Consider the following 27732-nt stretch of genomic DNA (forward strand, 5'->3'; position numbering starts at 1 on the left):
GAGCGAGGTAAGAATTTGTAAGAATGAGCCATGTGTCTGACCTTCAGGTTCCTTCTTAAAGCCGAATGTTCATAATCAGTCACATTTCAGATTGCGTGGACATCTGTGTTTCCTGGAGGCCCCACTTGTTACATCGGCTCTTTTTCATGTGATATGTGCACGATCCACATGTGGCAGGAACATGAATGGCCGTCCATTCTGGTGACCAAGGAAGGAGCAAAGGCACACACTGTGTGGAGGAAGCACCCATAGCAGAACTGAGCCAAGCCAAGCGCAGGTTCATGCAAGTAGTTAGCTCTAAGTTGTTGATTTTTTAAAACTCATTCCTCTGCCTTTTTAATGTGACAGAAATTGCTGCTCTCTAACCCCAATTCTCATGGCTTAGGACAGGCGTTGCTCTTCTTTGGCTGATCATTTCAAATGAAATTTCAAAGTCTAAGCATATGTTTGCTCACTTAATGTAACCCCAGTGAACTAAATCTGAACTTTGGAAAAAAGTCTATTAATCATTGACAAATAACAGAATTGTCAAGATGTAGAAGGCAACACGGGAAAACAAATAAAACCAACCTTGGGCTTGCAATAACCCGTGAAGATGTTCACCCGGCTAGTTTGTATCAGCGATTATGAACAACATGCTAAGTCAATTCTTCCGAAGTCTATCTATGACTATTACAGGTCTGGGGCAAATGATCAGGAAACCTTGGCTGATAATATGGCAGCGTTTTCCAGGTAAGAAAACACATTTATTTTTAAATCACGTTTTAAAATTACACAAAGGCATTCTTCCAAAAATAAGTTCCCCTAGTTTTAATGTCGATGATGTGGAATTATTTGTCTATGCTTAATAGAGAAGGGGAAAATTTTGGGATTGGGAGAAACCTTGGGCTTTTACATTATTTTAAACTATTCTAAGCCTGGGAATATTGAACGATTGACTGAAAGCCAACTTTAAGTTTCCCCACTTGGAATTATGTGGATAACTGATTTAACTTTGTGTAAAAGAGCAGCGCTGAATTGTGATTGCCCCATTGTCTTTTTCTCTGAGTAGGACTGTGAGAGTCTGCTCACGGTGTAGGAAAGACATTAAATGCGAGATAATCATCTTCCCTGGTTGAGCCAGAACATTTGTCTCAAATGTTCCCATCCTGCTGGCTTGCCTCTTATCATTCATGTTGATGACTGTTGTATAAACTTTCACTTTAGATTTCATTTTGTCTATGGAGCATTCATCTTTCAACTTTGCTGTTTCATCTCTGCTCCAAAGAGCTTCATCTCTCTCTTCCCAAGTCCGTTTTCCCTTAACTTTCATATTTCAAAGCACAGGCTGGTGGGTGTCATGGTTTATGTTTTCTGCTCGTAATAAAAACAGAAAGGAAAATAACTTTAAAGGAGTGTTTTATCTCTCGACAGTTACAAAAATGGTTTATTTGCTCCAGGAGGGGAGAAGAGCTCTGAATACACACTCTCTCAGGCTCATCCATTTTACATGAGAGCCTTTAGGAAAGCCAACGAGTGTCACGGGTGCTCATTGATGGTGATAAATTAAATAGAAAAGGGAAAAAATATCCAGGGAAAGAATCTGCCTTTCTTCTTGATTTTTTTATTTCTTTAGTCTAGAGCAAAATCACTCAAATTCACTTCTTCGTGTATAAATGAGGAGGAAAGAGACCGTTCTAACCAAGGTGCTCCCTAGCAAGCAGGACAGATTCACCTGCAAATCAGTGCAGGAGCCTGAGAATGGGGTGCACCTTGGGGCCTCCCCAAAACCTTTGGCAGCCTTGACTTTATTTCAGATCTTCCCTTGAAACCAAATGAGCTGAAAAAATGTTGGAAGAGCGTGGGGAGGGAAAAGTTGGCTAAGAGTAGAGGAAGGGTTTACAATTCTGCATGTTTTTCAATCATTAATACTTTTGTTTCCTGCTCTTGGAAGATGGCCCTTCCTGGGCCCATGTCAACTCTGTTCACCAGGTAATGTAGTTTGCTTATTAGTCATCTCCTGAAGACAATACCTTAACCCAATAGGTCACTTTAACCAAGGAAAGGCCAGGCCCTTGTTAGGCTTATGGAGTTGGTGCCTGTTAGCATTCCTTAAGGCAGTGGCCGGCAAACTCATTAGTCAACAGAGCCAAATAGCAACAGTACAATGATTGAAATTTCTTTTGAGAGCCAAATTTTTAAAACTCAAATGTCTTCTAACGCCACTTCTTCAAAATAGACTCGCCCAGGCCATGGTATTTTGTGGAAGAGCCACACTCAAGGGGCCAAAGAGCCACATGTGGCTCAAGGGCTGCAGTTTGCTGACTACGGCAAGGCACAATGTCAGGGGACCACCTATTCCATTTATGTACAGCCTTCCTCTGCCTTTATCTTCCATCAACCCATGCTAGTTAAATAATCTATTAACACTTATTAGGAACCTTGATGGGCTAGACTGTATTAAATGCTGAGGACAGAGCGATGAGCCAGACAGAGAAAGTTCCTGTCCAGGGGATCTTACATTCCAATGGACACATATGGGCCTGGCCTCCATAATGCTGGTGGGTTGCATGGGTGCAGAATGGACCCAAAACAGTTGGCCCCATGGTGGCCTTCAAGAGGGAGCCAAGGTGTGCAGCAAAGCAGATGGACCCCCTCTGCAGCCCTAGGAATTCCAGAAACTGTGTGAGCCATAAAAGGCTGTGTGCAGTGCTTCCAAGCTCTCTGATCTGAACCTCACCGCTTGTGTGAACCATGTGGTTCTCTGTCCCCCTGACTCTTCCCAGCCTGTGTGTATGCTGAAGGGTTGGTTTAGGGACAGGACAGAGATACTAGGAATGAGTTTGCTCTGCTACCTTTTCCACAAACCTGGATTGTTCTCTTCTGTTCAACCTTGAAAGGGAAAAAATGGATAGACATATACATTGAGTGGCCAGATTATTATGATCTCTGAACACATAATAATCTGGCCACTCAGTGCATGCACGTGTGTATTAGAGGCCCAGTGCATGAATTCGTGCATGGGTGGGGTCTGGCCAGCCTGGCCAGGAGGAGGAAACATGGTGGTTGGCAAGCCTGCCTGCTGGTCTAACTCCAGGTTGAGGGGACAATTTGCATATTAGCCTTTTATTATACAGGGTATACACTGAGTGGCCAGATTATTATGCATTCAGAGAGCATAATAATCTGGCCACTCAGTGTATCCTCTCTAATAAAAGAGAAACATGCAAATTGGCTGTATCTTCACTACACCCATAAGCTACACCCATCAACCAATCAGGGCAAATATGCAAATTAACCAAACAAAGATAGTGGTTAATTTGCCTATCCAGGCCAGAGAAAAGACTGAGGACAGAATAGAAAGAAGCCAAGCACTGAAGAAGGGAGTGAAGTTCCAGAGAAGCAAGCAAGCGGGGTGGTGGAGAAGGAAGAAAAGCAGGCAAGGCAGGGAGAAGAGAGAGAAGCAGGTGAGGCAGCAGAGACCACAGCAGGAAACCCTATTGCAGGAAACATCCTGCAAGGGGCCTCTAGTATATATGTAATCCACTTTCTGTGGAGGATTTTATTATCAATCACTTGAGGAGTTTTTTTGCAACGAACGTTAGAGACCATTGCCTATCTAACATCTCAGTTCCTCTTTTGTTGTGTAACTGAATGGGTGACCCTTCATCCCTCATCCTGTATTGAGCTGATCATGTGAAATTAAGACTAGATTTTTCTGCCAGGGTTGTGGTGGCTTTGGGTTCCTGGGATGAAGGAAATCAGTTTGAAATCTCTCATTCTGATTTAAATGAAGACTACAAGACAACCAGGCCTCACATCGTAGCCTGTTGTGACACAATAGCAGGGTACTTTAAAGGCATTTATGACATTTTTACATCTCCCTCTCCCACAAGTACAACCAAGGGTCATTCTCAGTGACAGCTTTTATCTTTCTGCACTTAGCTCTGAAAACCACATTTTGGAGTTCTGGGGACATGTGCCACGTATGTGACCCAGCAGTTGCTTGGAGAAATTTCTGGGTAAGACTTGGGACTCTAATATTATTGTGCCACCCAACCCCAACAAAAGGACACATAAAAGCAAATAGATAGAACCACTCAAAACAGTGTTTTCTATTGCAAACAGGACAAGGACAGAGTAGACGTCAGCTTGCTACATCCTACATGGTCTGACCCCAATGGAGTTCATTTGAAAAAGAACAGTAATTTGATTCTTTTACACATTCACTCAGTGTATCTTTATTAACCGTGATCTGCACATATTTTGTGTCTTCTTGTGAAATTAACACTGGTGGGAAATAACTCTACAATTTTGGCATTTTGAAGTTTCATGATATTAGAAAAGGAAGCTCTTCTCATTCTTTTTTGCATCACTGATTGATACTTTAAAATAACAGATGGTAAACGCGATATCATTCTCTCTTTAATACTTGAGCAGCAACATAAACTTACCAGTAGCATTTTCAATATTTTTTCATAAGGCATAAATGTCACAGAATCATTTAGCTAGTTTGCAAAATTGGGTATGTTGCTTTTTGCTGTTGCACGATGAAAAGCAGCTAATTGTCTCTTATTTTTGAGGATTCACATGGAAAGAATTTCATATACCAACTCTATTTTCTCCTCCCCTTTCCTTCCTCCCTCCTTTCCCTCTCCCTTCTACTTCCCCCCTCTACCCCAAAGCTGTGGTTTCCTTATCCAGAAAAGTGTTGACAAACACACACACACACACACACACACACACTCACACACACGCTCATCATGCACCAATTGAAGGAGATTCAAGGACTTCAGAAGGTATTAAAAAAAGAATGGTAAACAATAAAGTTATAAAAATTGTGATATGTTTTATATATATACTGAGGCCCAGTGCATGAAATTCATGCACTCAGGGAGGGAGAGGGTCCCTTAGCTTAGCCTGTGCTCTCGCAGTCCTGGAGCCCTTGGGGGATATCCGATTGCTGTGGAGGCTTCTGGCTGAGTGGTGCTCCCCCTATGGGAGCACACTGATCACCAGGGGACAGCTCCTGCATTAAGCGTCTGCCCTCGATGGTCAGTGAGCATTAGAGTGACTGGTTGTTCCCAGCAATTCCACCATTAGGGTCAATTTGCATATTAACCTTTTATTATATAGGATATTATGTTCTAAATGCTTAGAGTTGAAATTAGAATGCAATAGGATTGTCTTATAGGATTTACAAAACATTAATTCACTCTGTTCAGTTGGTGGGATTCAGTAATAACACATAGCTGTCTTCCTTCAATAGAATCAACCTTTTGGGTTGTGTGCATGTCAGCTAATTTTTTGATAAATTTGAGGCCCTTGTTGGATGTGAAATATGGGTCAAAAGCCCTGTTAAAGGACTCCTCACCTTTACCCTACATCCTTTACTCAGGCATCTTTTCCCACCCTTTAAAAAAGGTTTATTATTCAGTTTGTTCCATTGTTTTGTCAATATTCACATAGTTTTTCTAAAGTGAAGGTCTCAGAAGAGCGCAGTCCAAGGTTATGGTCAACTCCTATTTTTTTTTTAAATCTATTTATTTATTTTAAATATATTTTATTGTTTTTTTTTTGTTTGTTTTTTTTTTTACAGAGAGGAAGGGAGAGGGATAGAGAGTTAGAAACATCAATGAGAGAAATGAGATAGATGAAATGATATCGACCAGCTGCCTCCTGAACATCCCCCACTGGGGATGTGTCTGCAACCAAGGTACATGCCCTTGATGGGAACCAAACCCGGGACCCTTCAGTCCGCAGGCTGACGCTCTATCCACTGAGCCAAACCTTTCAGGGAAACTCCTATTTTATGTAAGTTTTTTTTTTTTTTTTTTTTTTTTTTTTTTTTTTTTTTTTTTTAAGCAGGGGAATCACTTCGATTGAGGATGGGGGTTGGTAGGGCTTGCAAAGTTACTGAAACTGACAAAGTTAATTGCAATTGCTCTTTGGAAAATATCAAAATGTGGAGGACTTTTTTGAGAGCATACATTTTCCCACTCCATTGCCTTTTAATCTAATTTTGTCTAGGAATTGCATTTGGTGATTTGGTGCCTTGGTTCACAAGTCTCTCTAATGCCATCCTCAGAACAGAAAAATAATGTGTAGGGAAGCGGGAACACACAGTTATTAAAGTGACTGCGCCACCATGTGGACAAGGGTAAAGCTGCTGCCTGAGATAGAATTGGACTTCGCCTTTCAAGGGAGAATTGGACAATTGAAAATGCCCCTCTGCCCATTGACAGGCGCACACCCCCCCCCACACACACACACACCCACACACACCTGATGCCCTGCAGCTCTATGTGTGCACTTCATAAAAGCTCCTATTGTTCCCTCAGCTCTAAGTAAATATGAATGCCTCCCGAGGCCTGCACTGCAGTGGCTGCTATTAAAATCCTTTTCTCTCCCTCAAATAATACGCATAGAGATGATGGGTAATAAAAACTCTCTTCAAGGCTTCTATCCTCCTCTCCCCCCATTCAAAACGGAGATCAAAGAATCATGCTGAGAGGGTCAGCGGAGAAGAAAAGGCTTCCAGCAACCGTGCTTGTGTTGTGACCGAAAATAGCAATGTTCAAAGGGATGCAGAGAAATCGCACAGTAAAACTTCTTTATTATGCTTTGCAGGGACTGGATGTTTTCACTTCATTAGGTGAGGGAGGGTTGGAGGGTAGGATTACAGACCCGTTAGCTATTTCTCAAAGCAACATGAAGGCGGAATTTCTCCTTCTGCTATAGGAAGTAGGCTTCACTTAAGACCATGGAGGTTCAATTTATTTTGGTTAGTCCATTACTAAATCACACTTCACTCTATTGACTAAAATCCTCCATCTCCCTTGGAGCAGAGGTAGATCTAGGTAATGAAAGGTAAGCGCTTGTTAGTATGGATGCCTGTGTACTCACACTATTGTCTTAGAGCTCATTAGAACAGGGCTGTGTTTTCTTCCTTTGAAATCAGTTACTAATGGTGAATAAAATAATCTTGAACAAATGAGAGATATAAATTTTTTTAAAATATATTTTATTGATTTTACACAGAGAGGAATTGAGAGGGATAGAGAGTTAGAAATGTCGATGAGAGAGATACATCGACCAGCTGCCTCTTGCACACCCCCCACTGGGGATGTGCCCACAACCAAGGTACGTGCCCTTGACCGGAATCAAACCCGGGACTTTTCAGTCCGCAGACCGATGCTCTATCCACTGAGCCAAACCGGTTTCGGCGAGAGATATAAATTTTGCCAAGAGAAAAAGACAAGTACCTCTCCTGTAAATTTCACTAGTGACGTTTTGGTTTTTGGTTGTTGGTATTTTTATTGCAACACAAAACAATAACAGAAGAAGGTATTTAAGATAATGTTCAGCAGTCAACATTTATTTGAGTCAAAAACTCCAATCTCTGCCACATGATATTTTTGAAGAAAATACTCAATTTTAAACTGAAAAAAAAATTTCCTCGTATCAGCATACTTCAGCGGATATAGAATTCAGCTTAAAGATTTTGAAAAAAGCCTGGCTGGTAAGGCTCAGTGGTTGGGCCTTGACTTATGAACCAGGAGGTCTCAGCTCAATTTTTGGACAGGGCCCATGCCTGGGTTGCCAGCTCCATCCCCAGTAGGGGGCGTGCAGGAGGCAGCCAATCAATAATCCTCTCTCATCATTGATGTTTCTATCTATCTTTCCCTTTCTTTACCTCCTCTCTCTGATATCAATAAACACATATTTAAAAAAAGAGATTTTGGAAAAACCCACACACATTGTATATGACAGAGTAGCCACAGCCCATCTTCTTAAACTATAACCTGACTTTCATGCCTTCCTGTACCATCTTCAGAAGGCTTGGAGGGAGTGAAATGAAAGCTATGTTCACCCAAAAAATTTAAGTGAATGTTCCTTGCGACTTTATTTATAATTGTACCAAATTCTAAACATCCTAAATGTCTTTTATCAAGAGAATGGACAAATTCTAAACATCCTAAATGTCTTTTATCAAGAGAATGAATAAACAAATGGTATAATCTTCTTACTAGAGAATATTATTCACCAACCAAAAGGAACAATCTACTGATGCCTATGGCAACATGACTGAATCTCAAATGCATTATGCTAAGTCAAAGAAGCCAGGCTCACAGACTACATGCTGTATGATTCTATTTATACACCATTCTTGCAAAGTAAAACTATAGGGACAAAAAAAAAAAAAATGGATTAGTGGTTGTTCAGGCATGGGTAAGGGGAGGATTTCACTACAAAAGGAAATGGGGAAATATTTCAGGATGGTAAACTGTTGTAAATATTGATTGTTCTTGCAGTTATTATGACCATGCATTTATCAAAGCTCACAAAACTTTACACTCAAATGGGCAAGTGGGCAAATATACCTCACTGAGATCAATGGCTTGAGGAATTCGTTATTATCTTAATTCTAACTTACCATCTTCACAGACATCCCAATTGTCCCCTTTCCTTTCGCTCTGTAATTTGCTTCAATAGAAGAAAATGTTCTCTTTTTAACCAACACATAATGTCAAAGCTCTAGTTACGCTTTCGAAATTCTAAAAGTATTTTTCTCTTAATTCTAGATGGAAGCTGTATCCACGGATGCTCCGGAATGTTGCTAAAGTAGATCTGTCGACTTCTGTTTTAGGACAGCGAGTCAGCATGCCAATATGCGTGGGGGCTACGGCCATGCAGTGCATGGCTCACGTGGATGGGGAGCTTGCAACCGTGCGAGGTAGGAAGAAGGTCCTGCCAAAGGCACTCTCTTCTCCGTAGGCACTGAGCAAACACTTCCCTGATGTGTTTACAGTCACAGACATGGAGCTCATCACTCTGCCAGCAAATGATCTTGCACATTGTGCTCCTCTAACTTTCTACTGTGTGACTCTGGGCAACATGCTCTTTGTGCTTTGGTTTTATCAGCTATCACATGGGGATGAAAATAGTAGCTGCCTCCTTGGGTGACACATGTAAAATGCTTAAAACAATGCCTGGCATGGAGCTGTGACTCAATTACTCTTAGTTACTAGTATATTGTGAGTATTAATATCAACATACCAGAAAATGGAGGTCTGAGAAATCAATCGACTCACCCTGGGTCATGCAGTTAGGTAGTGGCAGAGATGGGATTCAACTTCCTAGCTACCTTTTTTTCAAAACCATGAGATTCTCACAATGAAAGAGCAAATGCAGTGACCTGATGGGTTGTTTTCTGCTATGATTTTGGACCATGGTGGGGTTTTTTTTGTTTTTTTTGTGTTTTTTTTCCCCAATGGTAAAAATAGAGTATTTCCAACTGCCTTAAGAGGAGGGAGTAATTAGAGATTCAAATATGATGTAAAGAAATTTCTTATTAGGGCTAATTTATTAACTTCCCAGTCTTCCAGTAACTATGAACATTTGAGAAGGTATGCACAATGAATAATCCCCCCATATTCTGCTTTAGAAATTCATATAAAGTTGGTAATGAATTCTGATTTTTTTTTTTAATGTTAAGCAGGGCAGGTAATTCATGTTTGAAGAGCAGGAACAAAATGCTATTTTAACGCATTTTAGTTCTAAGAATCAAAGATCTTGTGGATTCCTTTCCCTCCTTGGAATGTCTTTCACAGAATTCAGCATGACACAGTGAGGTTGTACTGGACACACTTAGGTCTGAGCCTGGAGCTAGGACCACACACAGATAAATGCCCTTGGGGCCCTGCCGTTTGTCTATGGCAATTCTGAAATATGGCAGGGAGAAGAAAAAAGGGGAAGTGGGGCGGGAGGGGGAAATGCTAAGTGGATATCTGTCTATTTAAAGTTGGGATAGCATAGACACCAACCATTGAAATCAAAGCAAACAAAGCCACATAAAAAACAGAAACTCCCATGCTCTAATATTTCTATAAAAATGAAAACAAATGGCAAACTTAAAAAAAAGTATGTGACACATAAAGGGTTAATGTCCTTTCTGTGTAAAGAGCCCTTATATTTGAAGAAGTAAAATAATGTCTAGCACAAGATAGGTGAAATGATATAAATAGAAAAAGACATAAATAGGAAATTCACAGAGACATAAAAATGGCTAATGAACATATGAACATTTTTAATTTCACAAATAAATAAATGTAAATTGTAACCACATATCTTATTTTCTGAATATCAAATTACTATTGAAAGATTATAATTTTTGATGAAATTAGAAGGAAAATGTGCATTTTCCAATACTCTTGAAAAGAGGGTAAAGTGAAATCATCACTCTAGAAAAAAATTTGGCACTGTATATCAGAATTTAAGAAATATAAATTATATGTGATATTGTCAATTCTCTCCTAAGAATTCCAAGGAAATGGTATTGATTTTGAGGAAAGACATTTCTCCAAGGATGTTCATGCCCCTATTATTTTTAATAGAAGGAAATTTGGAAAAAAACACCTAAATGTCCCATAATTGGAAATAAGTTGCAAAAAAGAGGGTGCATTAAAAATGGGATAGTTTTTTTTTAAAGTCATATCATAAAGTGTAGTAACATAAAAAATGTGACCCTAAAAGAAATTTTAAAACGCAGCTACAAACAATAGTAAGGGCCTAAAATACATTTATTTATTGATTGGGTTTTTTTTGTTGTTTTTTTTTACAGAGAGGGATAGAGAGTTAGAAACATTGATGAGAGAGAAACATGGATCAGCTGCCTCTTGTACACCCCCCACTGGGGATGTGCCTGCAACCAAGGTACATGCCCTTGACCGGAATAGAACCCGGGACCTTTCAGTCTGCAGACCGATGCTCTATCCACTGAGCCAAACCAGTTTTGGCTACATTTATTTTTAAAGACTAAGAAGGCTGATTACTCTTTACAAGAGATTGCCTATGGCTGATAAGATTACTCCTGACTTTATAGTCCTCTTAGTTTTGGTCTAAAAAAATTCCTTTGAATTATTTTATAAGAGAGAATGATAAAAATGGTGGGAAAATGGAAAAGGGATCCTGAAGAAAATGGAAAAGAAGCAGGAGAAGTAAAAGAAGGCAGTAAGCAGAGCTCACTTTGTAAGACACCCAAGAGCCTGCAAGATATTTATCTACGAGGGGCCCAGTGCACAAATTCGTGCATCTTGAAAGGAACTGTGGGCCACAAGGCTGCCGTGGGTACAGGGACAGATCTTGGCCCATCCTCTGCGCCCTCGCCTGGCCCTTCCCACTCTGGCCCCTGGTTCCCTGTTGGCCGGCAGTCTTGCTCCTGCCACTGCCACTCTCATTCACTGATAGCGCTGGCCCCGCTTGCACCCACTGATGGCACGAAGCAATTGGGGCAGGCTCCAGCAGTGGGTGCGAGAGGTGCCTGCTGCCTCGATCGCCCCTCAGGAGCAGGGGGAGGTGGAGAAGCCCTGAGGGGCAATAGGGGTTGGCAGCTGCCACTCGCACCTGCTGATGGCACTGAGTGATCAAGGCCAGCACCGCGCTCCAGCAGTGGGTGCGAGAGGTGGCTCTGGTGCTGGCAGTGGGTGTGAGTGGGCCTGGCAGTGGCAGCAGGTGCGAATGCTGGGCAAAGGGGAGCAAGAATTTTTAGTAACCACCAGAGACTTGCCCCAATGACAGCGACTGGCACCCAGCCTTGGTCAGGCACACCCCGCTTACCTGCTCCACCATCCTCTCATAGCCGATGTCTGCCATGTTCCGCACTCTTCTGCCTGCTGCCAATGTCCGCCATGTTCCACATGCGCCCCTTGGTGGTCAGCATACACCATAGTGACCTGTTGTTCGGTTGTTCTGCAGTTTGGTCTATTTGCATATTAGGAACACACACACACACACACACACACACACACATATATATATATATATATATATATATATATATATATATATATATATATATATGTTACTTTATTTGATGCTTGATAGTGTCACTGTCCCCAAGGTGTAGGCAAACAGCTAGAATCTCAGAGAAAGCAGGTTTTCATAGCTAGTCAGTGGCAAGACTTATTCTCCACCTCATTTCTGATGGGTTCAAGATCAGTGCTTCTTATTTTTGGTGTTGTGGAAAGAAACATGAGGGGGAAAAAACTTACTTTGAAACTATAATTTGATAGTGTAGGTAGGACTATTTTATCCAACACTATTTCCTCCTGGCACTAATCACAAGGCATATTTGTTATCTATTGTAGGATTCCTTTCATTTCTTTATCAGACACCTATCAAGCAATGAGCACATCCTAGGCACTATTCTAGGTACAAGTATTAAAGCATGGAATCCTTAGAGCAGCCCAAAGTGGTAGTACTATTATTAAGCCCATTTTACACAGCAAATGAATAACTTCCACAGGATTACTCACAACTCATAAATGATAAAGATGGGATTCAGACCCAGGCAGTTTGATTTGAGTCTGGGCTCCTGACTACATGTGCTACCTTTAATTTCCAGAAGAAAAAAACAACAACACACCATAAGATGTCATGAGGGCAAGCCTGCTTTTTTGTCAATTATAGTCTCCTAAACTTTAACTATATTCTAAGTCCTCCACCCCACCCCAGCCCCAAGAGAGTGAGATGCTTGATAGACATCAGGATAAGGCGGAGCAGGCAGAACAAAGATGTGCTGACATGAGAATGCAGAGGAATTGGCAATGGAGGTTACACACGGCGCCCTGGAGAATCTAAGACCCTGGACCAGGTTCTTGTCTGTGCAGTGATATCCCGGTTTATCTTCCAGATTTGTAGTAGAACCCACCCTGGAGTATTTAAACATTCATACAGTTTTCTTCTATATTCCAATTACCACCTATGGGTTGATGGTCTCTTTACCGTTTAGTTTCATCCTGAAAGCCAATGGAGATCAGCTCATAACAAAGAGTGTTCCTTGGTTGGTAGTTTTGGGGTGCGGGATGGACAGGTGCCTTGGGAGGAAAGGATGTGTACCTGGAGCAGATGCCCTTGGTGCCTGGACCTATTCCCTTGTTAGTTACCATTTGTATCAGAACCTGCAACTTTTCCCCTGTCATTTTTTTCTGGCAGCTGAATGAGAAATATCAGGATAGGTGGATGAGTGGGAGGGACCCCTCAGCCAAAGATGCAGAGGCGTTGTAGAAAGACCCCATCTTTCTTTGATGAGAGTACCTGACACATTTTCCAATACTGTTGCCCAGTGCTCCCCCATGGAATTGGGCCACAATTGCCCTCAGAAGTTACCTGCTCATTAACATCCCATTCATTCACTACCTTCCCATCCTTCTGTATTTCCTACTCCATGAACTCACTTGCGATGATTCCCAGAAAAAAGACTCATGCTCACATCTTTCTCATTGTTGGTTTCTAGAAGGATGCAAACCAAGACGGGCCTAACTGGAGATTATCTTTAGCCTCAAACAAAGTTAAGTAAGAGTGTAAGAACATGCATATTTGGAAGAAATTACTTTCTTTTTCAAAACTCTGAAAATTGATGCAGCTGATATTTGATTTACTCAATTGTTTTAAAATATGGAAATCTTATCGAGCAAGCCTGATCCATGAGGAGTGTGTGAAATCTGTGGAAGTTATACAGAGGATTTTCTTTTCTCTCACCCTCTTAATTACCTAACTCCAAATCAGTTTTCCTGTTTTCAAGGCCTTGGCCCCTCACAAGAGGAAGTCGGGGCCAAGTTCAAGGGATATGAGTTAGTGAGCAACTCTCTGCAGAAAGGATCCCCTACAGCCTGACCAGTAAGTGTAGGTGAGGCTCATCCAAATCCCCAGAAAATGGCCTGGCCTGAATAATTAAAATGGGCTTCCAGAAAGTTCTGGAAGTAGCCATGGTACCATAGTCTCATCTTCCCAAATATGTGGGAATAATTGCAAGTGATTGATGGAGTAGGACACAGAGAGGGATGGGAAGGTAGTGAGTGAATGGAAAGTTGGCTCTTCAGACTTCTTCACAAAGCCCTGCTAGAGGGCTTTTGGCCTTCTCACCACTGTAGGGCACTACAGAATAGAGCTCTTCTTTCTTACCTGGCTGAGTGGGTGTAGAGTGACCAAGGAAGCTACTCTTTTTGTCATTTTCAAAATGGCAACGACTATGTAAATTTCACATAAACAGCAAATCATTTATGATCGCGTGTCCTGTGTATTTGCTGTATCTGGCAGCCCTAGTTGAATAACAGCTCTTACCTTTCAGGGTTCTTATGAGGATCACATGAGATAAATGCTAGGGAAAGCTTCCCCCAAAGGGGTGCACTTTTTATTTGTCCCTCAGAGTTCAGAGTCTCCCAAATCTTTCTCTTCTGCACATGAAAACCACTCTCAGAAAAGTACACCCTGTTTACACCTTAGTGGGAATGAAAGTAGCTCTTTTTACTTAGCTGAAGATATTTTTGTTTGTTAAGCTTTATGCAGGAACCTCAAAAAACAGCTTTAGGGGCCAGCCTAATAATATAAATATCCAGAGGCGGGAGGGTAAGAAAAACAACAATGCTCCCAAACCGGTTTGGCTCAGTGGTAGAGCATCGGTCTGGGGACTGAAGAGTCCCGGGTTCGATTCTGGTCAAGGGCATGTACATTGGTTGCGGGCACATCCCCGGTAGGGGGTGTGCAAGAGGCAGCTGGTGGATGTTTCTCTCTCATCGACGTTTCTAGCTCTCTATCTCTCTCCCTTTCTCTCTGTCAAAAATCAATAAAATATATTTTAAAAAAAACAAAAAACAATGCAAGCTCCGTGGTGGAGACCAGCAAACCTAAGATTGCAGGTTCTATCAAAAGGGGGCAGCCCTGGTGTGGGGCTAGCCAACTGCTGGCCCAAGGGAGTGAGGATGTGGAGTTCCCAATCTTCAAAAATTTTAAGAGAAGCCAGAAACCTTGATTTTTATGTCCAATCTCCTGGCTTTTTTTTTTTTTTTTTTTTTTTTTTTTTTTTTAATGTTGGCAGATAAATCAAAACTCTCTAAAACACTGTTTGGGGCAACAATGTGTGGGCCAAAGCAAATACTTTTGTGGGCTACAACTGTCCCTTGGGCTGCCCGGCTGGGACATCTGATTTATGTGGAAATTCACCGCTAACTGGTTTCACTTCTTGTGGCAGGTCCTTTTCACTCTCTAGGATTATGTTACCTCAGTGATAGAGTGAGCTGCTTAAGCGAGATCAGGGTCTGAAGGAGGCTGGGCTTGCACCCAAGGACCTCAGGGAAGCGAGGCCACTCGGTTGCATGCTGCAGTTCAAAAGAGCAGTGCTCTAAGCAAGTTCTGCTGGTGAGACAAACACAAAGGAAAAAAACACCTCCACAAAGAGAAAACTCAAAAACAAAAAATTCCCAACAGCGGGTCATCTTTCTCATTTTTTTCAGTATGTAATAGTTTTGTGCTCATTTAGCATTCTTTTTTTTTTTTTCTTTCATTTTCTTATTAAGGTATTATATGTGTACATATCTTACCGATCCCCTCCCCCACCCCCATACATGCCCTCCCTCCCCAGAGTTTTGTGTCCATTGGTTATGCTTATATGCATGCATACAAGTCCTTTGGTTGATCTCTTATCTCCCCCATATCTTCCTACCCTCTCCACTGTAATTTGACAGTGTTGGTTGCTTTACTGTCTCTGTATCTATCTTTTTGTTCATCAGTTTATAATGTTCCTTATTATCCATAAATGAGTGAGATCATGTGGTGTTTTTCTTTCATTGACTGGCTTATTTCACTCAGCATAATGTTCTCCAATTCCATCCAGGTTGCTGCAAATATCATTTAACATTCTATCAAATGCAAAAAGAGAGACCTTTCAAATTAGAAAACTGGACTTCCTTATATTTCTGATGTCCCACCTCTATCCTCTGCCGTCTACCTCCCATGCCAGCCCAGAGAACACAGATCACGGACAGAGGGCTGTGTGCCTCTGGTTTTCAGTTCTCAGGTCTGCTTTCTTGGGCTAGAGGAGAGCAAGCGGATAGGCATTTATCTCTGGATCTTCCTGAAAACTCAGATAGGTGTTTAATAAACACCATATACATTTATCTTTTTTTTTGCTTTTCTTTTTCTTTTTTTTTTAAATATATTTTTTAAATTAAATTATTATTTTTGTACATATACCAATGCCCCCCCCCTCCCATACATACCCTCCCTCCTCAGAGTTCTGTGTCCATTGGTTGTACTTATATGCATGTATGCAAGTCCTTCGGTTGATCTCTTATCTCCCCCAGATCTCCCCAACCTTCCCGCTGTAATTTGACAGTCTGCTTGTTGCTTTACTGTCTCTATATCTATCTTTACTGTCTCTATATCTATCTTTTGGTTCTTCAGTTTATAATGTTCTTTATCATCCATAAATAAGTGAGGTCATGTGGTGTCTCTCTTTCATTGACTGGCTTGTTTCACTCAGCATGATGTTCTCTAATTCCATCCAGGTTGCTGCAAATGATGAGAATTTTTTCTTTTTTATGGCAGCATAATATTCCATTGTGTAAATGTACCATAGTTTTTGGATCCAATCATCTGCTGATGGGCACCTAGGCTGTTTCCAAATCCTAGCTATTGTAAATTGTGCTACTATGAACATAGGGGTGCATATATCCTTTCTGATTGATGTTTCTAGCTTCTTGGGATATATTCCTAGGAGTGGGTCAAATGGGAGTTCCATTTTCAGTTTTTTGAGGAAGCTCCATACTGTTCTCCACAGTGGCTGCACCAGTCTACATTCCCACCAGCAGTGCACGAGAGTTCCTTTTTCTCTGCAACCTCGCCAACTTGTCGTAATAAACGTCACATACATTGAAAAAGCCATGCTTCGAAGGCTGTGGCCAGACATGATAGCAATGAACGTGTGCCAGGCAATGTGAATGTATTAACGCACCTCTCCCTGACCACCATCTGAAAATGTGAGAGCCCAAACCTGCAAGGATGTTTCTCCGACAGTCTGTGGGTATGAAAACAGAGGCTTGCATAGAAGTTCAATACTGTTCTCAAGCTTATTGATCACATAGGCGATGCTGTCGATAATACATTGGTCAGTTACTGATATTTCCAAATGTCATTAACTGCAGCAAGAAGCTGAAGGCAAGCTCTATGCCATAGTCTTGAAATACTAACTGCAAACATTCTGTTTTTATAGACTTATCCCTTTAGTTTTGAAAGCATGGTGTAAGCCAAAGTCTATGAAACTCGTTAGAAAAGATGAGCTTGTACAAAGGTCAGAAACATAAAATAAAGGGCCTTGAATCTTAGACAAACAAAAATTTTAAACTCTTAAGATAGAAGGAAAACAGCTGGGAAACAGTGAGTGGAGAGCAGTTGCCCTGCATTGAGCGATGATTCAGAGATTTACTGCAGTTAGATGATTTAGTCAGTGTTTTGATAACTGACAATTGTTACATTTAGGCAATCATAGAAAGGCTTCTACTCATAAAGGCACATTCATCTGGAACTTACAAGACTGGATTTTGATGTTTAAAGTTTTATCATTCACATAAACTTCAGGGATGATTATCAAATCATTTCTACAAATAATTAACATATCGAAGGAAATAGCAATAATAAACATAAATGCTAGTAGCATATAAAAGGGGTGGTCTCATTAGGTTACATTTCCACCTTGCAAGATAAGTAGAGCATCTCTGATTTTCACAGAGCCCATTAGTCACCGCGGCTTTTGGGGCATTAATCATGGAAATCTCTGCTTTTATGCACAGTGGCTGCAATGCATTTTAGATGATCCTTTACATTAGCTCTTTTTGGTCTGTTTAAACATGGAAGCCAAAAAGAAAGAAAAAAGGGGATTCAGCAGCCAAGTATCCTTTTGCTCCTGACTTGTTATATGGACAGGTGCCACATGAGGGAGTGCTGGGACCTCGAATAGAGAACCAGGCAGCCCCACCTAATGTGTTCCAGGAATGCTCAGCATATTAGCAAATACTTATTAAACTGTCAAAAGAAGGGGGGAAAAAGATTTTAAAAGAAATGTCTGCCCCTGGATGCAATTAGAGGCTACCACACAGGATTTGATGGGCCATAAAACCATTAAATCTAAACACTTTCTTTTTGAGCCTAAAAGGCCAGAACATTCCAGAGTGAAGTTTTGGGACCAGCTATGACTTGACCACCTATTAAGGTGCAGGTGGAACAGATTGCAGAGGGACACAAAGAGCCATACAGACCCCAGCGAACGGAATTAGGGTGTAGGTGAGAGCTGTAGCTGTTGAATTTTCTGGATTTTTCCGAGATTAAGTGATCAACCCTAACAGTGAGTGAAAGACCATTCAGCAAGAAAAATTGTCATTTCCTTTGCTCCAGACCCAAACGATGTATTTCTGAAAGCTTTATTGATTTATATATTTATGTGTTGTGCTAGGTGACCGAGTAGATATATACATTTCAGCATAACTATGAGGAAAATGTCCCCGTTATTCTCACTTTACCCAAATCCAGGAAAAGCACCAGATTGGCTTTAAATGAAACTTTGACTCTTTCTGAAGTGAGTGTCATTTATGCACCAGAAGTTTGGACCGTACATTCCTATCATTAATCCTCAAAGTAGACCTGTGAGGTGATTATCATTTATCATTCTCCTCACTGACATGGAGGAAAAGCACGCCCCGGACCAAGGTCTAGAGCTGGTCAGCGATTAGGAGGGGTTGCTCTCTGTTCCACTCCGGTCTGAGCCAGTTATTTGTCTTTGTTCAGGATTTTTATCAATTTTTACTAGGAAGAAACAAAGGTAGGAAAGACTAATGGAGAGAAGAGAGTTCATTTTAACTTTGTCCAAAGTACCTAGGTTAAACATGTGGAAAGGGACACCTTCTTCGCATCATTGTAGCAAAAAAAAAAATAAAATAAAATAATATCTTTTACCACCTTTATTTTTAATCTACTTCAACCAATTTATGCTTTGAACCTTTGTTGCCAACAATCAAAAGTCAGTGGAACATAGTCCTTCTTCACAAACACATTATATACACACATGTATGTACTGTCCATGTCCATATACATGCATATAGATGAAAAGATTATGGACCTCTTTTATATACATATGCATAAATATATATTTTATACATACAGCATATAATTCATGCCTAAAATTTTTCAAAACTCATAGTCTATGTTTAAAGAGTGATTAAAAATTAAACTTTAGCTATGTTCAAGACCAATGTCAAATGGTATGGTTTCTAGGACTTTTGCACCATAAATTAAGCTATTGGGTAGCTTTCCTGAGAGGATAAAATTGCTTCTTCTCGAGTTAGTAGTGTGCCTGATGGTGAAGTGCAGCAGTGCGGAGTCACAGGCCCACATGTGTATCCCAACCTGAGGTTGTTAAACTGAGGGAGGCTGATCAAAGTCGTAGTGTCCAAACTTGATATTTTTTGAAACTGTTTTAAAAGGCATCTTACTGTGGGATGGACCACATACAATCTGCCAGTTAGGCCAAGACCTCACAACTCAGTAAAATGACAGAATAATAACCTGGGAATCATTCCACTACAGCTAATGTTTTAGTCTATTGCAGAGTGCTGCCCCAGAGATAAAGTGGAAGCAAGAAAGGGAGGGCTAAGATGTCATTGGGACTAACTATTCCTCAATAATATCTCCATACCATAAACAAGGGTTCTCAGGGTGTAATGGCAGGTTAAATTTATTATTTAACTACACAAATATAGACAATGGATCATCATGAAACCTTAGGAAAGATGAAGTCTGGTTTCCTGGCCTTCCTTGGGAGTGTTTAAATTGATTATGTTCCCTAAATAGTAAATTAAGATTTGTTTGACCTCTTCTAAGTATTTCCAGTATAATTGTAGCGGAAGTTTTGTTCTTCTCTTGGATTACTGACTTTAGAACATTCCTTTTCTGAGTAACCTCAATGGTAATTTTAGGCAGTCATACAACATTGTCAATTATGTCTCTAACAAACCTGAGGAAAGATAGTTCCTGTGCAAAGAAAGGCTGACACACTCCATGGATGTGAGGGTGCACATCTATGCAAACATTCCTGTATGTCAGAACCACACAACTGCTGGTGCTTTGTCATTGCATATTTCCCCCATTAGGTAAGGACTTCCTGTGCAGATGACAAAACGCGTTTTCTTAACAAAATTTCAGCCCAGCTGTTTGGATGACTAAGTTGTGCAGGAGGCTTTTAATCAAAGGTACCTAAAAACAGCACTTTAGGCTCTTTGAACATATTACCCCTTTTCCTTCAAACGCATAATTTTGGAAACCAACTCATCTTTCCCATAAAGGAGAGCTATTTTCAAAGGAATCATTTGGACCCAAAGTAGCACATTGCTTCATTGTTGTCCTCTAACCTGGGCATGTGATTGTCCCACATGAATCAGTGTTCCACATTATCGACATTTCTTCTCGTATCTTCTATTTTTCCTCTATTTATCGTCACAGTGGCTGTGGATGAACATCATTCTCAAATGTATTATAACCCCCTTCCTTGTCAATCCTAGTATAATGACCTTTATTTTGCCTGATGATTCAGCATCTTACTTATATGTGTAAGACTGGTAGGCCTGACCTTAAACATTTGGAAGCAATTCTACAATTGGTAAATTGTGCCTTCTCAGCTTTGAGTAACCTCTCTTTATTCTTCCTCATCTTCCGGCATTTTACTTTTAGTTTGGCACTTATTTTTGCTTCTAATATAAAATCTAGGAAACGAGGCAAATCCTAGATCAGCAAGCTTATAAAATATCTGATGATGGTGAAGTGTGCTGAAGGTATTACTATAATGCAATGAATACCTTAACTTTAAAACTAGTAAGAGATGAATGTATGAGAAAATGTGGCAAATATGCCTGTGCTTCTCTCCAGAGGGACATTTGGACATTTGTGGAGAGGAAAGACAGATTCATAAGCAGAATGTGACTGGCAATTGGTAACCATGCACTACCATTATCTATAAGGTCTATCTTCACTCGAGCCATCAGATATCTCCTATTAACTTGGATGGGTCCTTTTGAACAAAAATGTCTACCTTATTCTCAAAGTATCCTTCATGAACAAAAGCTTTAGTATCATTGGCAAGCTTGTTAGAAATGCAGAATTTCAAGTCCCATTCCACACCTACTGGGTCAGAACCTGAATTTTATCAACATTCCCACATGATTCCTATGCACATCAAAGCTTGAGAAGCACTGGAAAGTCTAGATTGGAAGTTCCTGGTGCATCTCAACCAAAGGCATAGTTCAGATCCTCAAGATGAAAACAGTGTTAGATGTAGCATGAATCACATGCTCATTAAAGTCCTTCTAAGATCTGAGAGGCAGCTGATTTTAGGAGAACTGCCTGAAATACAGCAGAAAGTCAGAAGCAGATGCTAAAGAAACGAGGGAGATGTGTACAAAGTGGTTTTCAATAGAAGAACCATGGTAAGTAGGCTTAATGTCCAGCCCCCAAAACTTATGTTCTTATCTTCTGACCTCCACATCCAGATGACTGGGATCAGAAATAAACATTTTCATTAAGGCCAGAGGTAAAGCAAAACCTGGCCAAAATCTAGAAGCACATTGCATTTCGTAGCCATAGGGAGGATTCTGCCAGTTCATGATGTTTTGCAAAGCTCTAGCCCATTAAACTCACTGTGCATTGGAGTTTAGGATTTGTACCAACTCAGAGGTGACTGCATTTATATCTAATATGAGTTGATATAATCCTCTGTAGTGAATTACAGGTTCCATAACATAGGAAATTGCGTTAACTCTATTCACTCGTAGTTTGGGGATGCTGAGCTGCACCTTGTCTTCTGCCAACTCATTGTATACCCTAACAGCATTTCCCCACCCGAGGGCACATAATGCAAATCTAACAAGAAACTTGATTGTGAGCAGGTCTGAGGGTAACTTTTATTCTGTTAAACAGAATGCACCAATATTTTCCAATGACATTATATATAATAATGACATTAACCACATTTATTTCCATAAAATTATACTTACAATTGTATGGCAAATGAAAGAGTGTGTGTTGGGTGCTATTGAGTGGACTCTGATTCCTGGTAACCCTATGAATGAGTGATGTCTATAATCTCTTGTCCTCTACAGCTCACCCAGCCCTGAAGACTCATGCCTATGGCTAGCACATTTTCTGCTCTTCCCTAGTAACCATCTGAGTGCTTTCTGACCTGGGGTTCTCATTTTTGGGCGCTCTCTCTCTCTCTCTCTCTCTCTCTCTCTCTCTCTCTCTCAGTCTCTCTCTCTCTCTCTTTCTCTCTCTCTCTCTTCCTCTCTTGCTTCATTTTGGAATCTCCTCATAGGATTTGGTTTTCAAAGTAAAATGAAAGGAAAAAGAATGACTAAGAAAAGAGAGTACAACCCTAGCTGGGTTTTCTCAGTGGTTTGAGCATCGGCCTGTGGACTGAAGGGTCACGGGTTGGATTCTGGTCAAAGGCATGTACTTTGGTTGCAGGCTTCCCAGTGTCACCATCACCAAACACCTGCAGAATGTGAGTGTCCCAGCAGGGAAATGAAAGAGCAGAGAAACAGAAGAATGTAGTGAAAATTTAAAAAACAAAAAACACATTTCTTCCAGGTATTATTGTTTGATGGCTAGAGTATGCAAATACTACAGCCCTTTAGCTCTATTCTGAAGTGCTCTATTAGGAAGTCTGTGGACAGATAAAAGGTAGGGGTGGGGTGTGTGTGTGTGTGTGTGGGGGGGGGGGGGCTGATTCTGCTGCCCCTCAGTATTATTTGAAGTTGTTTTGTCCCTGGCTTTTCAAAGCGCTGTGTACCCTTGGAATGTAGGAATTATCTCCTTTGACATTCTCTCCCTACAGAGGACCCAGCAGGTAACCCCTTGGCCTGGAGAAGATTCCTGTCTTTTAAGAGTGTTCTTCCCACCAAAACCGGTTTGGCTCAATGGATAGAGCGTCGGCTTGGGGACTGAAGGGTCCTGGGTTCGATTCCGGTCAAGGGCATGTACCTTGGTTGCGGGCATATCCCCAGTAGGGGGTGTGCAAGAGGCAGCTGATCGATGACTCTCTCTCATCGATGTTTCTAGCTCTCTATCTCTCCCTTCCTCTCTGTACAAAATCAATAAAATATATATATATATTTTTTTTAAAAAAAGAGTGTTCTTCCTTAGGGTGGCAAGCCTTTGACGCCATATGTGCAAGAAAAAAGAGGATTGGGTGTCTTAAGCATGGAAATTGTTGCAGAGGAGAGCTGAGTGTGGAGATGTTGAGAAACCCAGGTCCTTGGCAAGATGAGGAAACTTTTAAAAGCTATGTAGGACTTCTTTGGCCAAATAGTGTTAGACATTCCCTCACAAACCCTTAACAACTCATCTCTTCAGCGTTCACACAGAAAATGTCTGTAGACATGGTCTCAGTGGACTTGCCAGCAATCCTATGAGAGGACAGGGCAGCAGCTATGGTCATGGCTATTTTGCAGATGACATGTGTTTAGTGGAGGGTAAGGCTGGGACTGTAGCCCAAGCCTCTGACTCTCAGTCCATTATGTCCTATTTTGGGGAATATAGATATTATTTCCTAGGCTATATATATATAATCGTTGATGCTTTTGTCCTTGTCTTTGATGCTTCAATGCCTGAGAACTTACTAGTGTCTCTTTTAGTGTGTTAAAGCATTTTCCTATAGAGATGGCATAATGTATTACTTTGATCTCTACATAAAGAAGATAAAGAAATGTTAAATATGAACCATTTGAAAATATCAGCCAAAGCAGTGATTTGGTGACTTGATGAAGAAGTCTCACTAAATTCATCAAGTCACCAAATACTTACTGACTGCCTACAACTGGAAACAAGGGGGACCCTGATCCAAAGTTTCAGCTCCTATGATTCAGTCATTGAAAAATAAATACTTAGCACCAATAACATCAGGAGGCATTGGTATTGGAGCTGAGAGACTTGGGAAATAGATGGCATGGACTGGCCTTGCTTTTCTCTGAACATATATGCCAAAGGATGTTGGGCAAAATGTTTGTGAGCGCTGACATGCGAGTGTGATGGTTGAGGGGATGTAAATATTTTTGATGCATTGGTTTGTAGGATTTTAATGATTTGTATCCTTTTGAGTTTTTAAAAAATATATTTTTATTAATTTCAGAGAGAAAGGGAGAGGGAGAGAGAAATAGAAGCATCAATGATGCATGCCCCACATTGAGGATCGAGTCCACAACCCCAGCATGTGCCCTGACTGGGAATCAAACCAGGACCTGCTTGTTCATAGGTCAATGCACAACCACTGAACCATGCTGGTCAGGCTCCTTTTGAATGTTTTTGATCTTTATTGGCAGTGCTGCTGATGCATTAGTGTAAACTACAAAATGGTGCTCTAACATTTGATGGTCCATTAGCTGGACCATCTGTGCAGCCACACTCAGCCCTTACAGTGTGGTAGGCCTTACCCATTGCTCACTGAGTTTCCATGTTTTCCCAGAGTTGGCAGCTTGGTAGCGCCCCTCAGGCATGTGGCAAACCTGCTTCCTTGTTGTCCATGGCCCTGAAGGATTCGAGGCACATTGATCCATGCTGATTCCAGGGAAGTCTTTTGGGCACTTGGGAGTTCTAGGAGGATCCTTTTGGGGAGTGGACACACATGCTGTGTTCTTCTCCCGCTCTGCTGCCCATCTCCATGTGACCTTTGTCAGTTCACATCCTCTTCAGGACATAATTTCTTCATGGTAAATTGATGGTTAGGGGATTCTAACCCAAGCAATCAATGTCCCCAGGTGTTCCTTGCAAATAACAGCAATGGTCTGAGCCATCTCCATATTAACAAATCTTAATAAAGATCAGACAATAATAGTCTGATATGTTACTACTCAATAAAGTGTGGATTGTTGGACAACATTTTGCAGCCATGAGTCCTTCTGAGAAAAATTATCAAAACAACACTTGGAGGGAACAGATTAGTGGTACACAGACAATATAATCTGCAGCGCAGGTCTTCATAATCTGGCCCATGATCTGAAGAATAGGGATAAGAACCACCATAAAACGCATAGAAAAAGCAACAGGTGTTGAAAACAAAATTCATTTTATTATCATTTGAACTTAGCATTTTACCACCAAATGATAATGCTACTACTTAAATACCAAAACGTGGTCCCGGACCAGCAACATCAGCATCCTGGCACTGGTTACAAAGGCTGGTACTTGGGCCCCATTTCAGACCTATTGAGTAAGAAATGCTGGAGGCAGGTCTTACAGTCAGTCTTTCTGCAAACACTCTGGGGGATTGTCCAGTAAAGTTTGAGAAGCATGGAGACTTTATAAACTCTTAAAGTTGCTTTATAAGCAGCAGGTCACTTGATTCTCATCATCACCCTCTGTGTCACTTGCACAACTACTTTTATTTTCATTTAGTCTGTGGTGGGCACACAGATAAGTCGAATGACCCAGGATCATATATTCCATTTTATATGTTTATTATTTATCTCTTGGCATATTTGGTATATAGCATATAAACATCATGTCAGTTTCTCCTCCATTAAAGCTGACCCCAATTTTACTACTTATTTTTGGAGCAAGGATTATTACCTATATTCTTTCAAGTTCTCTGAGATAAATAGAGTAATTTATCTAATGTTTCATTTATTTGCTCATTTATTGATCTCTTGCTCAAAGGGATGTGAGGAAACTGTACTTGGAGTGTCTAGTATATGTATTTTATAAAGTTTTAAAAGGCAACATAAATGGTAGAATATATCTTTAACAACATTTTTAAAGATAAATTTTAAAAAGTATAAAATTGAAAAATACTATATATATATATATATATATATATATATATATATATATATGGCACCTGTTGCAGGAATATTCTTGCAAGACTTCTGGTGGGCTTCCCTCCCACCACCCCCACCTCTCCTGTGGCGCCCCACCCATCCCACCCACCCCACCACGCCCGTGGCCACCTCCACCACCTTTTTTGCGGCTGCATGTGTTGCCACCACAGTGTGCCTTGCCCTGCACTCCAAACCCACTGCGCCCACCGCTGCTGCCTTCATGGCTGTGCCCGCTGCCGCCCCCTCTGGCCTGCTGCTGTGCACCTCTACCTGCCGCGCCCGCCACCCCTGCTGCTGTCCGCTGCCGCTGTCTCCACAGCTGCGTGTGCCTGCTGCATACCTCACCCTGCCCCACCCTGCACATGCTGCCAGTGCTTTCCCTCCAACAGCAGCAGCCGCCTTGCTTTCCACTTTCCCTCCCTCTTCCTTCTATGCTGTCTTCAGTCTTCACTCCTCCCTCCTTCTGTGTATGCAAATTAACCACCACCTTTGTTTGGTTAGTTTGCATACTCGCTCTGATTGGCTGGTGGGCGTGACTTGTGTAGCAGAGTGATGGTTAATTTGCATATCACTCTATTATTAGGTTAGATATATACACACACATACATACTAGAAGCCTGGCATGAAATTTGTCCTTGGGGGTGTATCCCTCAGCCCAGCCTGCACCCTCTCCAATCTGGGACCCCCTTGAGGAATGTCTGACTGCCTGTTTAGTCCCAATCCTACCTCCCCTAACTTCCCTCCCCTGCAGGCTTGATCACCCCCAACTGTCCTCCTTTGCAAGCCTGGTCCCTCCCAACCACCCTCCCCTGCTGGCCATTTTGTGGCAGCCATCTTGTGTCCACATGGGGGCAGCCATCTTTGACCACATGGGGGCAGCCATCTTGTGTGTTAGGGTGACAGTCAATTTGCAATTACTCTTTTATTAGATAGGATTTATGGGGAGAGAGAGAAAAAAAAAAAAAGAGAGAGGAATATCTATCATCTATCTAACTATTTAAGGAATTGCCTCATATACTTGTGGAGGCTGGTAAGTCCAAAATCTTTAAGGTAAGCTGTCAGGATGGAGATCCTGAGACAAGTTGATGTTGCAATTTGAGCCTGAAGAAAGACTGCTGACAGAATTCCCTCTTCCTCAGGGAGGGTCAGTCTTTTCCTTAAGGTCTTCAGCTGATTAGATGAGGCCCCTCCACACATAGAGAGTAATTTGCCTTCCTCAAAGTATGCTGATTTAAATGTGAATCTCACCTAAAAAAATAACTTCACAGCAACATCCAAGCATGCTTAAGCCAGTATCTGGCTACCATGGCTTAGCCAAATTGACACCAAATTAATTATCACAAAAATATTACCTTTAATGGAGTGTACATTTCATTTTAAATATGAACTGTATTATATCCAACCCCCTATGGTTAGATGTCAGATTTTCCCCAACTTTTTAATCTTATATTTGGCACACCTTTGACTACATGACTCATTTTTGTCTTCAAGATAAATTCACAGTGTGTGTGGGGAAATGCATATTTCTAACTTTTGAAAGATTTGACTTCTTTTTGCCAAATTGCCCTTGTAGATTCTTTACCCCTTACGCTACAGCTGAAGTATTTGGAGTGGGAACATACCAGGCTTGCCTTGCTCTTCTCCCTTCTTTCTTCCTTCCTCAGCCTGCAGGTCACTGGGAACGGGCATGATGCTGAGTTCCTGGGCCACCTCCTCCATTGAGGAAGTGGCAGAGGCCGGCCGTGAGGCGCTTCGCTGGCTGCAGCTGTACATCTACAAGGACCGGGAAGTCACCAAGCAGCTCGTGCGGCGGGCCGAACGGATGGGATACAAGGCCATATTTGTGACAGTGGACACCCCTTATCTGGGCAACCGCTTTGACGATGTGCGAAACAGGTTCAAGCTGCCACCACAGCTCAGGTAACCATCGGTCTCTGGTCTCCTGGGCCCCTGAGATATTTTTCTAATTCTCTTTGCTCTTGCCATGAGCCAGTTCCAAAAGTTCTCTCTAGTATCCAAGTGAGTGTCTTGGGGAATTAGTTCTTCACAGAATGTTGCACCC

General features: G+C 41.4%; 1 protein-coding gene across 1 annotated transcript in view; it reads left to right on the top strand.

Annotated features, from left to right (window-relative positions):
* Positions 1–553: 553 nt before the first annotated feature.
* Positions 554–27732, top strand: part of HAO1 (hydroxyacid oxidase 1) — a 56632-nt gene continuing 29453 nt past the window's right edge. Inside the window, exons 1-3 of the mRNA XM_084887451.1 lie at positions 554–732; positions 8565–8716; positions 27335–27590. Of these exons, the coding sequence (XP_084743577.1) occupies positions 596–732; positions 8565–8716; positions 27335–27590 (545 nt within the window). The 5' untranslated portion in view covers positions 554–595. The remainder of the gene's footprint in view (positions 733–8564; positions 8717–27334; positions 27591–27732) is intronic.

This window comes from Pipistrellus hanaki (genome assembly GCF_964339955.1).
Source record: "Pipistrellus hanaki genome assembly, chromosome: 6".
Classification (NCBI taxonomy): domain Eukaryota; kingdom Metazoa; phylum Chordata; class Mammalia; order Chiroptera; family Vespertilionidae; genus Pipistrellus; species Pipistrellus hanaki.